Source organism: Labrus bergylta, chromosome 7, assembly GCF_963930695.1.
Source record: "Labrus bergylta chromosome 7, fLabBer1.1, whole genome shotgun sequence".
Taxonomy (NCBI): domain Eukaryota; kingdom Metazoa; phylum Chordata; class Actinopteri; order Labriformes; family Labridae; genus Labrus; species Labrus bergylta.
In genome coordinates, this window is record NC_089201.1 from 6,425,428 (window position 1) to 6,437,984 (window position 12,557).

At 45.7% G+C, this 12,557-nt stretch overlaps 2 protein-coding genes across 2 annotated transcripts in view; both read right to left on the reverse strand.

The window, feature by feature from the left end:
• On the reverse strand, nt 1–8,090 carry selenoo1 (selenoprotein O1). The gene is made up of 9 exons (XM_020639750.3): nt 7,017–8,090; nt 5,684–5,887; nt 5,430–5,607; nt 4,829–4,959; nt 3,697–3,974; nt 2,572–2,740; nt 2,014–2,199; nt 1,491–1,647; nt 1–1,044 (listed from the first exon to the last, which is right to left on the reverse strand). The coding sequence occupies exons 1-9, from the start codon at nt 7,568–7,570 to the stop codon at nt 817–819; spliced, it is 2,085 nt and encodes a 694-aa protein (XP_020495406.2). The 5' UTR covers nt 7,571–8,090; the 3' UTR covers nt 1–816.
• A 155-nt stretch (nt 8,091–8,245) lies between these two features.
• trabd (TraB domain containing) overlaps nt 8,246–12,557 on the reverse strand; it is a 9,785-nt gene continuing 5,473 nt past the window's right edge. Inside the window, 3 exon segments of the mRNA XM_065956607.1 lie at nt 8,246–10,347; nt 10,436–10,532; nt 11,551–11,723. Coding sequence (XP_065812679.1) covers nt 10,176–10,347; nt 10,436–10,532; nt 11,551–11,723 — 442 coding nt within the window. The 3' untranslated portion in view covers nt 8,246–10,175.

Below are 12,557 nucleotides of genomic sequence, written 5' to 3' on the forward strand. Positions count from 1 at the left end.
TTTAATGGCATTCAATCTCTTTATTTCCACTTTCTCTAAAACATGAAGCTTTGCAGCATTACATCTGTGGCACAAGCTACGATAAACTTCTCTAAACACACACACACCGTTCTTACTGTTCTCTTCTCACAATCTGCTGTTTTTTTATTTTTGACACCTGCTAATTAGTTATGCATTAAAACATTGTAAAGCTCTTTTTGTGACCCTGTGACTAAAAAGCTGTAACAGCGGCTAAAGGCAAGTTTCTGTTATAGAGGAGTGAACTGTGCATGTTAATATACTGCGGCATATCTCTCTCTCTCACACACACACACACACACACACTGTATTATTTGGTATATGTCGAGGTGACACCCGGCTGTGTATCAGAGTCAGACAGGTCGCTGTAGGACTTTTTGTCTGAGTCGTCATGAAAAGCGGAACATCAAACAAACAGAGAACAAGCTGAGGGGCCTTTTTCTAATGTCAAGTCATATAATCAAGTTGTCTGGTGATTCTGCATCATCGTGTGTGCAGGATGTGACATCACAGAAAGAAAAAAAAAACACTTATTTTTCGCTATTTTGTGGCATTGTTTCATAAATGATTAAAGTTTAAAAACACATTTTAGATGTATTTGTTTAACCAAACTCAGCTCCCTCCCTGCGTGTTTGTTTCAGCTTGTTAGCGCCCGTGGTGTCGTGCCTCTCGTTAACCTCCCTGACGCCGCCTGCCTGCGTGATCGAGAGCTGTTCAGTGACGTAGAAAGTTACAAAAATATGAACTGAAAGAACAATAAACTCTCTTCATTTAGGCAGGAGACATTCAGAGAAGTTATTACGAAGATCATGTAACACAGATCTGATTGGCCCAGGTGGGGGGTTTGCTGTCGTAGGGGACGGGGTCTCTGGGGGCGGATGATGAAGACGCCGCCTCCTGCTGTGCCTCCTCTCCCTCGTCCCTCTCTCCCTGCTCGCTCGCCCCGCCTCCGCCCGACCATGAGGGGAGCTCCAGACCCGGCTGTGTAGAGAAAGGTTTCTCCAGGACTTTGAGGACCCGCTGGACCTGCAGAGAGGAAGACAGAACAATTCAAAGAGCTTCATTAATCCTGTGAGGTCGGGATTAGTGTGGCAGCTCAACACTGAGGACATGAAAGACACAACACTGAGAACATGAAAGACACAGCAACATTCAGACAGCAATGATACATAAGAGCTCAAATATGGGAAAACATTTGAGGATGAGTCCAATCAAAGGATAAAATAAAAATCTCTAAAATATAAACGGCATTTAATAACCTCCTGATGGCAACAGAGAATTCATATGTAAGAAGTAGGGTCCTCACAATACCAGAATTTAAAGGAGCAATATGTAATTCTGACACCTAGTGTTTTAAATGGGTACTGCAGTCCAAATTCAAAGCATTGTAGAGAGCTATCTCCCCCCGCCCCCACATCTGACTGGAAGTGAAATGAGAGGGACTAGAGTGCAAAGTTCAAAAAGGGCATCACCTCAGAGAAGTCTCCGCTCTCTGCAGCCTCAATTGCATTCTGGGCAATGTAGTTCCTGAGCACCACCCGAGGGTTGGTGCTGTCCATCACCGTCACCCTCTCCTCCTGCACCGCCTGCACGTCACTCTGACCCTCCAGCTCCCGGCCGAGACGCTTCCTGCAGGAAGGACAAAAACAAACAAACACAGATTCAGATTCAACACGCACAGTACCTCCTCGCACACACTCCACACTCCGACCCTAAATATCATGCAGTTCCTCCACCCTCCTCTTGTTTCAGACACCAGCTGGGTTCATCCCTCATGCTTTCTTTTTCTCACACACTAAATCTTCTCCCTAAATCCATGGTGGCCAACAAATCTAAAACGACATTGGGAGAATCGAGCTGCAATTTTTAAATTGATGAAAGCTCAAAACAACGACAACAAACAAAGGAGGCTGCAAAATAAATGCCAAGATTAATGCATAACATAAAAGTGAAGTAAGAACAATGCAACATGTCAGCTCTCCGGACAGATCTCACCTGTATCGTGTTATCCAGCGTCTCCACTCCTCCCCGTGTTTGCCGCTCAGCTCCTCCTGGTTCGTCTCCATCAGGTCTTTCAGTTTGCTCAGTTTGTCTAACTGCCTCGCTATTGTCGCCCGGTCCGAGATCATCTGGAACAGTGCCGGGTTGCTCTGAGCCATCGAGAGGAGCATGGCCAGCTCTCTGGGAAATAGAAATCATAAATTGGACTTTTATTTATTTATTTTTTTTACTGTGAGATCATAGCGGTCGTGTGCAGACACTCTATACATGCAGCAGTCACAGTATAGAAACGTCACTCCCCCCTCCCATTGGCTCGAAGTGAATTCTCCTTATTATATCCGGCGGCGTTTTAAGATCAGCTCACTCGGACTTGCTGCAGAAAAAATACTAGGGGGTCCGCCGGCAGTAGAAACTCCGGGTGAAGTTTGAGTGAAAAATATGACTGTTTGACTTCACACATGCAGCTCCTCCTGGAAATATCAGGAGTTTATCAGGAGATTTCTGCATGTGTGAAAGCCCTTTGTGTTTGTGCTGCACGCTCTGTTCTCTCACCTTGGATCCATGCTGGGTTTGTTTGCAGCCTTGAGCTCCTCTAAGGAGGCGCACTGCTGCAGCAGGAGCTCTGACGCGTTCTTCACCACGCCCTCCTCTACCTCAGCGTCTCCCTCTGCGGGGCAGGAGATCTGACTCAGGCTGCGGAAGGTGTTGGTGAAGTCAGCGCCTGCAGGAGGGGGGCAGAACAGGTTACAATAAGGGCATGCAATGCAACACTGCTGATGATTCTGATTTCATGTTCTCTGTGCAGCAAATTGTTAAATTCCACTCACTGTTCACTCAATGCCCCCGAGCGCCCGTCCTCCTAAACCCCTCCCAGTGTTTGGAAACAGAGCTGTGTGATGAGGTCTTCACCAACATGTGGGCAATTTAAAAAAGCTGAGTCTTTAAGTCAGAAGTTGCCAAAGACCCCACCTTGTTAGAGAACTCTTGTGTGGTTGACGTCATTTGGGATGTCTCTCTCACATATTAAGAAACCGAGTGTGACCCTGAGAACAATCTGTTATGTTGGCATGAACTGATCACGGGAGCAAAGGTGGTGATACGTGCTCGAGTTCATTAAGATCATAAGAACATTTTGATAGTCTGACATCATCACAGTATTTCAGTAGAAAGGTTTAACGAGGGAAACAGCTTCTTACAACCGTTTTAAAGTCACTAGTTTTGTTTTTAAATATTTGAACTTCAAGGTAAAAAGCCCCAAAATTTGCAAAGCGCCATCACAAATTAGGCACCTCATTAACGTCTTTCTGTTTTGATTTAATAGAGCTGTTTGTTTGGATAAATGCACAGAATGTCAATCCCACCACCAGGGGGCTCTCAATCAAAACAATAACAAAAGATGACGTCATGGGAGTGATTCTCTCTGCTGCTGAGAGCTGAGCTACTTCCTGTTCACACAAGTCTCGCCAAAGTTTTTCCTGTCGGACTGGAAGGAACACACAGACCGTGCGCTGGTCATGTTCTCACCCCCTCAGACTCGCTGGCCTTGAATTACATCAGCTCACCCTAACTTCAGGCTGAAGTAACTACAAGTCAGACACATGAAGCTCACCCTGAAAATGTGGGGAACTTTTCCTGATATTTGTGCATGTGTGGAGACAGCATCAAACTGATCCTCACCTGTGTTATGCATGGTCTGCAGCAGCTCTGTGATCAGGATCTCGTCCTCAGGCTCGTCCTTCTTCAGCAGACCCAGCTTCTTTCTCATGTTCTGCAGGTAGAACCCGTTATAAAGATCCAGGTACTCGTCGATCACGGTCTCAGCCCGGTCAGGCGGCAGCTCCGGAGCCAGAGCCTCCGCCAGCTTCACCAGGTTCCACCTGCAGACGGCCGGCTGGGCCTGGTACGAGTATCGACCCGAGTTATCGGAGGCGTTACAGATGAAGTCTGGATCAAACCTGAGAGCAGAGAGAAAGGTTAAATACACCACTATCACTAACGTCCCTTCATAACGCCTCTGTGACATTCATAGTGAAGGACAGACATACAGGGGCGTAAATATTGTGCTTTGAGCAGGCAGTCTGAATATATCCTGTCTAATATCTGTGGATGATAAAGACAGAAGCCGTGCGGGCATGCTGACACACGGCTTAGTCTTTCTTATAAATGCTGCATTAACACAAACACAAAACTGTATATGTGAAAACGATTGATTCATCATTTATTTCTAAAACATTTTTTTCTATCCCTGCTCTCCTCCTAGGAAAATTAAATATTAATTGTAAATATAGGAAATATTCAGCAGAATTCACACCGAGCGATTTGGCGGGATGATGGCATTTACGTCAAGTGACCGATCAGCCAGTGCGATCTCTGTTCATATAGTGAAGCTGCTTTATTCTCTTTTTGCTCGCCAATCACATCTATCTTTAAAGAGAACATATTATCCCCCTTTTCAAACAGTCCCCTGTGGTCTAAATGAAACATCTGTGCTGTGATTTGGTCAAAATATAACATGAATCAAGCACCAGAGGAGGTTTGTGACCCTGTATAAACCAGCTCTCTCAGAACGCTCCGTTTTGGTGTGTGTGCCTCTTTAAATGCAATGACCCTTTCCTGCATGCAATAACATGCAGGAAAGGAACCACAAGCCGGACCTGAACCTGGGGCCGCCCACTCCCAAGGACCCCAGCTTTCACACAAGGGGTGTGCCTACCCACCAGGCCACAGGCACCAAATGATATGACTCTGACTCAGACCCACATCATCCTTTTCACATCATATCCTGCCCCTGAGACCTCTGGAGTCTGACCTGTCCATGAAGCCATAAGGACCGTAGTCCAGAGTGAGTCCCAGGATGCTCATGTTGTCCGTGTTCAGGACTCCATGACAGAAGCCGACACACTGCCACTGAGCCACGAGCCGAGCCGTACGCAGCACCACCTTCAGACAGAAGCGGGACATTAGAGGAACATTCTAAGTAATATAGAAGCATAAAAAGTCTCAGTCCACAGTTTAACGCCTTGTTAACGTCTTAATCTGATGTTGATCAGGACACAGAGACATGAACAGACTCTGAGGCTGCAGCAGGTTAACAGGATTACAGGATCCAAATGTTCCTGGCTTGAGACTGGAACCTCAGGACTTGAATTGGCCACCTGCTGACAGCAAAACCTCTGGGTCCGCTTGTTCAGGAACTTTAATCTGGACCAGAATGAGCCAGATTTTTGTACTCTGATTCTTGGCTATCCAGGATCACCTGATCTATGTTTCTTGTGACCAAACTGGATTGAATAAACCTGGTCCAGATACAGACTTTTAAAGATCACCAGAGTTTTAAATGAGACTACAAACATTGTCAACAGGGGGCGCTAACAATGCCTGACGGTTAGTGTTCCCTCATGCGCTCTCACCTCTCTGAAGAAGGCCACGTTCCGCTCCACCCGGTCTGAGTAATTCTGCTGGATCTCGGGGTAAAACATCTCGATGACGTAATCCAGCATCTGACCCCTGATCTCATCCCGTCCGTAGCTCGGACCCTGACGGCCCGTGTACTCGTCAGCCGGCTTGAAGATCTCGAATGACCCGAACCTGCTCAGAGAGATCACGATTGAGACAAACACCTTCAGACATCCACGAGACATAAAAGGTGACTTCCTGCGCTCACCTGAGAAAGGTGGGGGCAATACGAAGGACCACGGAGCACCTCTCATGGCGAGGGTTCCCGCTATAGTACACGTCTCGTATTACACGGCTGTCTGAGGTGACGACAGAGCCGGCTCTAGTGGTGGGAATACCCAGGAAGAACATGACCTCGCTGCACAGGAACTCTCTGATGCTGGAGCGCAGAACCTTACGGCCATCAGCTTGTCTACGAAGGACAGAATACATCACACAATGACCAGGAGCTTTTGAAAACTGGAGAGAGGTTTACAGACCGATGCAGAGCTGGATAAACACTGAAGCTTCAGTGTCCACCAAGTGGCAACCTGCGTGAGCATGGACTCTAGAGAGGAGGGGGCGGGGCAGACAGCTCTCTAAAATGTTTTAAATGTGGACTGCAGTACTCACTTTAAACACTAGGTGTCAGAGTTACAAATTGCTCTTTTGAAGTGTTGATGACATACAATACCCATCATAGAACACGTTATTTATTAGACTTTAAAGATAATCAGACGAGTCTTGTCGCAATAATTTGATTAATGCCTGTTTCCTTACCATAGTAACAAAGATAGAAGTCTGAAGCACCCAATAGTGGATAGTTTGTTTTTAATCACCACATGTTGAAATCAAATGCCAACACATCTGACACAAGTGAGCACTTTTAGAGACTACATCTGCATGGCTGAAAATGAAGGGGGAATAAATGTTCCTGGTCTAAACTCTCTGATTTATGACAAAAGGCACAAACTGCTGAGTCATGCCTATCTCTCTCGACCTTGCTGTACAGCTCTAAATAACACCATGATTATAAACCACTCTGCTCTAAAACATTAGTTTGTTTTTTTAAGTTGACCTACGGAGACATGTTGAGTTGAGTTTTAATTTAATATGTGTAATAAATAAATAAACTAAAGATGTTTACAGTTATGCTTAGACCATAAGACAATCAGTTTAAAGAGTAAAGCCATGACTTCTGGACCAGTTTAGTAGGGAAGTGACTTGGGAAGTTGCTGCTGTTTCGCTTTAATTAGTTACCGTGTAAACTGGAGACCTTAACCCAAAGCGTCTGTGGTTGTCGTGATTATCATAACAGATGATGAAAACGGAAACAGTTCTTGTTAGTCAAGTTTTTCATTAAATAAATAACTCGAGAATAAATTGATTTAATTGATATTACACAAACAGGTATTCGTTTGGCAACTGTTGTAACTACGACAACAACAGATCCGGCTGGAGGTCGCCAGTTAACACGGTCACCAGTTACAGCGATACACCTGGAAGTTCTGGGAAGAACAGAATAATAAAGTGAGCTGACACAGAAGACATCAACCCTCTACCTGGAATAAGGAGTCAGTCCTGCTCCTTTCACCTGGATCTCCCACCGGCCGCTCGGGTTTTCCCGGAGCAGTTCGGGGACCTGTCCGGGCGGAACCTTCACCTCTCCGAGGTAGCAGGCCGCCCCATCGCCCAGCTGCCCGGCGAACTGTCCGAACTGGTGTCCACAGTAGCAGTGCGCTGCAGGCTCGGACCCGGGCATGACTCTGGACCCACTGAGGTACTCTGGACCGAGCGGGTCGTTGAGGACCTGGTCCCCGCTGAGCCCGAGCAAAGCCAAGGCGTCACGAGACACCGCCACGAACTGGGGCCGGGTCAGGGGCGACGGCTTCACCGGGGAGAAACACGCTCCCTTCACCTGCCGCACCCCCGGCTCCTCGGACTGGTCCAGGGGGAGCCTCCTCAGGGCGACGTTGTCAAAATCGAGTCGCTCCAGCGGAGACCGACTCACTATCGGACCCATGTCGTCCATTCCACCCGCGTGCATGAGTCTGAGCGCGGGCACACAGGGCAGGAAGATCCGTGATCGTCCTAACCGATGTGCTAAATAAGCCATCCACACCGGGCCATCTGTGAGCTATCAGCCGCTGGCGCAGTTTCACCAAGAACACCTAATCACGCTTTCATAATCCTGCTGCAACAGCGGATGTTGTGAGTCACTGGGTGTTACATTATTATTAGTCCGTTCCGAAACAAACAGGGTAGGCGGAACTTTCTAGGCCGAAGCTCTGACAAATGACAAAGTTAGAAAAAAGGCTTCTTAGAAAAAGTTGTTCCGCCTCTCTGTATTAAACCTTTTACATCAGTTCGAGTTTTGAAAAATGAAGCCGATGCAGAAGTGCAAAATGCAGACCTTTGTGATGTGTTTATTGAAAACGCTCATATAATAACCTCATTCAGACCACCATTTCAAGCTGCAATCTGAATCTCCCTGAATTCCCCCTCTGTACCATGGTCCAATATAGTAACAGAGGCGTTACAGAAGTGAGACAGGGATCGGCTCAGCGCTGTGTGTGTGCATTGTCTGACTGTGTGTGTGGAGCTCTCGCTGCGCTACAACGCTTAAAGGATGCATGATGTGATGACGGCTCAGCTTAGTTACGGCATTTCTGCGATAAAAACAGTGAAAAAACTACTGTGAAAAAGATAAAAAAGTGATTTACTGTGCAGCCCTACATCAATCTTTGCAGCAGATTTTATACAGCACAGTTAAAAAAAGAAGGGCAACATCTTTCAGGCAAATAAAGATTCTTTACTTAAAATGTTTCAGTAATTCATTACAGAAGTCGGGCATCAATGTTTGGTTTGTTAACAATGAAAAGGATCAAATCTGACGTCTAGTAAAGCAGGCGTTCTTACAGTTTCTCTCAAACAGCAGATGAAACCTTAGGAGACGATGATGATGATGATGTGGAGAGAAAGAACTCTCTAAACTTATTTTACTGTTCCCCTCTTAATCCTCATCTCTCACCTTTAAAGATACAGTCATTATTTAACCAATTGGAAGACAGGCTGAGTTTAATTCATGAGCACATGAGCGGTTTAATCAATAACGGCTTTGTTTACTTATTTTATAGTTAATTCCACAAATCAAAGAGGGTAATTAAACGTCTTTCGTATTGCTGACATAAAAAACACTTCAAATTAAGATGGAAAAATACCTGGAAGTCGCTGTAGGTTAACAGCCGTGTAAATACTTGATCAGACTGTCGTTTTAATTGGAACACTTCCTGATGGTTTGCCAGCGAGCCAATTTGAACATGTGCAATAAGAAGCTCTGTACAATGGAAACAGGTCTGAGGGTCAAAGGCAGCAGTGATAGCAGTGTAAGGCTTAACTTCCCAAAACCGAAGCGTCCGTCTCCTCTGCAGTAGTCAGAACACGTCTCCACTGACTCCTTCATTTAAGAGCAACAAAAACCGTTTCATGTTTACTATCTACATGTCCTTTTCATAAGCAGAGGGGCGACTGATGATGCATATATCATAAAAAGTACAAACAGCTGGTGCGCTGAATGACCTTTTGTCACGAGGAGGACTTGAAAAGATGCATATTTTTGTGTCAAGTATCAACCAACTCAAGAGACGGAGCCAGCATGAGAAACGGCCTCAGATCGGAGGTACAATTAAAAAAAATGATAAATGACAAGATGACTGCATCCTGAGGCACACCTGAGCCCGGCCTCTGTGTCTCATGGACATCTGAGCGAGCGGAAAACCACGGGGCTGTGGTGCCGTTTCATTTGACACCCACACAAACTAGATGCTTTCTATTTAGAGTAACAGTCTGTTTACAAGCAGGCCTGTCATATACCTACATGAAGACACATTATTTCACACGTACATCGAGCATTAGGGACAGGTGTGTAAAGATGAGTGTAACACCTTTTTTTCAGCTGCTATATGAGGCACTTGTCTGTTAATGTGGCCAGGACTGTTTGTTTTTTTAATCAAAGTAAATATCGTCTTCCGTCATTCTTTTATTTTGTTCTTCCTGTGTGTGTGTCATGAAGAATATTCTCTTCATGTAGATTATTCCAGACGTGTCAAAGATAATGCTACACTCCATGCTCCAACTACAAACACTTTTCTGATCTTTCTTTTGTGATAATCTGTGAACGACTTGATGCTTTACTGACTGGACTCCCAACAGTCTCTTATAAAGTGCTGGACTTGAAATGGGCCGTTTACCAAAACTGCTGGTCGGCGCCAGAGAGGCGGGAGGAATCAGGAGATGCTGTTCAGTCACGTCAGGAGAGATGACTTCCATGGATAAATGTTATGTAACTGTGTGTGTGTGTCTGTGTGTCTGTGTGGGAGAGTCATTTAAAGGAATGGCGGGGGGAATGTTAATCAATTCAAAGGGAACCATTGGCATTCGGAAACTTTACAAATTGCAGGATTTGTAGAAAATAGAAAAGAATCAAGGAGTACTGTCGAGGTTATCTTTGGCAGTACGGCCCTGCAGCGTCTACAGGACATCGAGACGAGGTGAGAGGCTTCAGCCCCCCCTGAGGTCCTTCTCAGCTCAACGTGTGAGCTGGTGAAACATTTCCTCCAGCCTCACTTCCTGTGTTTTTTTTTTTTAAGGCCATTGGTGAACTTTATTCTTTTTCAGACTTAGGGTCCCAATCAGAGGCATCGTGAGAGCCAGCGGGGGGGTCAAGCAGGCGGGGGCCGCAGAGTGTCCAGAAAAGACTGGACAGCAGGTGAAGACAGCAGGACACGACCCAAACTCCCTCCAGCTCTGTAGCAGGCGTATCCCAGCATCCCCACCACCACACCCTTGATGACCGTGCGCAGCACCCAGCCGAACCGCGAGGGAGGTGCGACGCTGTGGAAGAGACGGGTCACATTCAGCAGCAGTCATACACTTTCATTATGTGACGCAATGTTTGTAAAGTGGAACAGGACGAACATACCTCATGATTTCACTGATGTTCAGCTGCTTCTCCCAGTTTCTTTCTATTCCGGGGACGTGACCCATCCCCACAACTCCCACCACCACAGCAGGCACTTCTGCACGGGGATGAAATGATCTGTTAGCTTGCTTTCACAGCTTGAAGACAACTCCTGATAAACTCCTGATATTTCCAGATTGAGCGTCATGTGTGAACACAAACAGCTGAATGTTTCTCTCTTTAGCTGGAGTTTCTCCTCCAGCCTCCTCATATTTATTCTGCAGAAAGTCAGAGTGAGCTGATGTGAGAACACAGCAGGATATAATCAGGAGAATTCACCTGGAGCGAGTGGGAGGGGGTGGTGACCTTTATTCCCTGTGATCGCTGCACGACCATAGACTGTCTGCACGCCACCTCTACCATCTCTGTGCTGTAATGAACCTGCTGCATTATGTTTCCTGCTCTCCAGTATGTTCTTCTCTACTCTTTAGTTCACATTGAGATTCTGTTCAACTACATGTAGCATTGATAGAAAGACACATATTCTCAATGTAGAGTTGTATAGAAGACTCTGAAAAAAAAGACGGGGAAGTAGCGGACGAAGCAACAGAGTTCGCAGATAGTAGCGATGGCGTGCAGACAGTCTATGGTCGTGCAGCGATCACAGGGAATAAAGGTCACCACCCCCTCCCACTCGCTCCAGGAGAATTCTCCTGATTATATCCTGCTGCGTTCTCATATCAGCTCACTCTGACTTTCTGCAGAAACCTACAGGACGTTATTTCAAGAGTTTTGTGCAGGTTTGAAAGCGCTGCAGGATTAAAGAGCACACACTCCTGCGTCATTGTTTTCAAACCAAAATGACTGTTGAGTGAAAAATCCCTCTTGGTGCTTTGAATTACAGGTCATGACATCACTCTGTTCAAGATAAGAATGACTAAGCATTTCCATTAAAATGTCTCTGAGGCTTCACACCACATTCTCATCACTCGCTGGGATATGATGTCATATCTTTTTAAGTTGATGGATGTACAGTAGGCTGATAATTCAAAGATTTGCAGGTCTGATGATGAAGTATAATTACATTTAAACCAATCAGTGTTGTATTGTCATGTGAATGCAACAGTGATACGTACTCTGGGCGTTAGGAGGGGCCTCCACGCAGCGTGTAGCCTGGCGGAGCGTATGTGTGAGGTAGATGTCTCTTTCAGCCACGATGGTCTGATGGAGAGCAGGAAACTCTCCGATCATCTCCGACATGGTCTGTTCCAGCAGGTCCTTCTGTTTGCACTTCTCCACATCCTCTTTGCTGAAACACAACACACACAGTCTCTGATGAACACGGAGCAAAGACGACACATTCCTGTTTTCTGTTCACAGTGTAGTCGCAAAAAAAATCAAACACGATTAAAGGAGCAATATGTACCTCTGACCCCTAGTGTTTAAAATGGGTACTGCAGTCCAAATTCAAAACATTGTAGAGAGCTGTCTCCCCCCGCCCCCTCCTCTCTAGAGTCGATGTTCACACAGGTTGCCATGTGGTGGACACTGAAGCTTCAGTGTTTAGCCAGCTCTGCATCGGTCTGTAAACCTTTCTTTTTTTTTCAAAAGCATCTCCAATATTGATCCTAGGGCGTCCAAAGCGGCCGTGTGGGGTGGTCGCCTTAAAACCGCCTACCTTCTCTGGTCCAAACAAATCCAGAGCATTCAGGAGCAGAATCTAAAGTTAGAAGGAGGACATACTGACTGCTGCATTGTTGTCAGAGAAGCCAGCACTTCAACACAGCATGTTTCCTTAAAGTCTGATCATATAGTAAGATACCTTTATCATTTCACTCACTACACATCTTACTGATTGGACCTTTAATTGCAGTAGATGGGTTTCCACCAGTAGAGGGCAGTAACTGTGTAACACTATCTAACAGCAGAGGTTTTCATCTGACTTAAGTGGTCTGTGGGTTTAGTTACTCTTTAAATTAAATACTAAAAAATAAATATCTCCTACACTTAGTTATGACAGTATACAATACAGAAAGAGGAACATGAATTAAGATTTGTAGTAGTGCTTATAGTGTTCTTAATCTTTTTCTGTTAAATCCTCCAAGGGCCTGATCACACAGATGTGTCGCTAGAAAAGCATGGC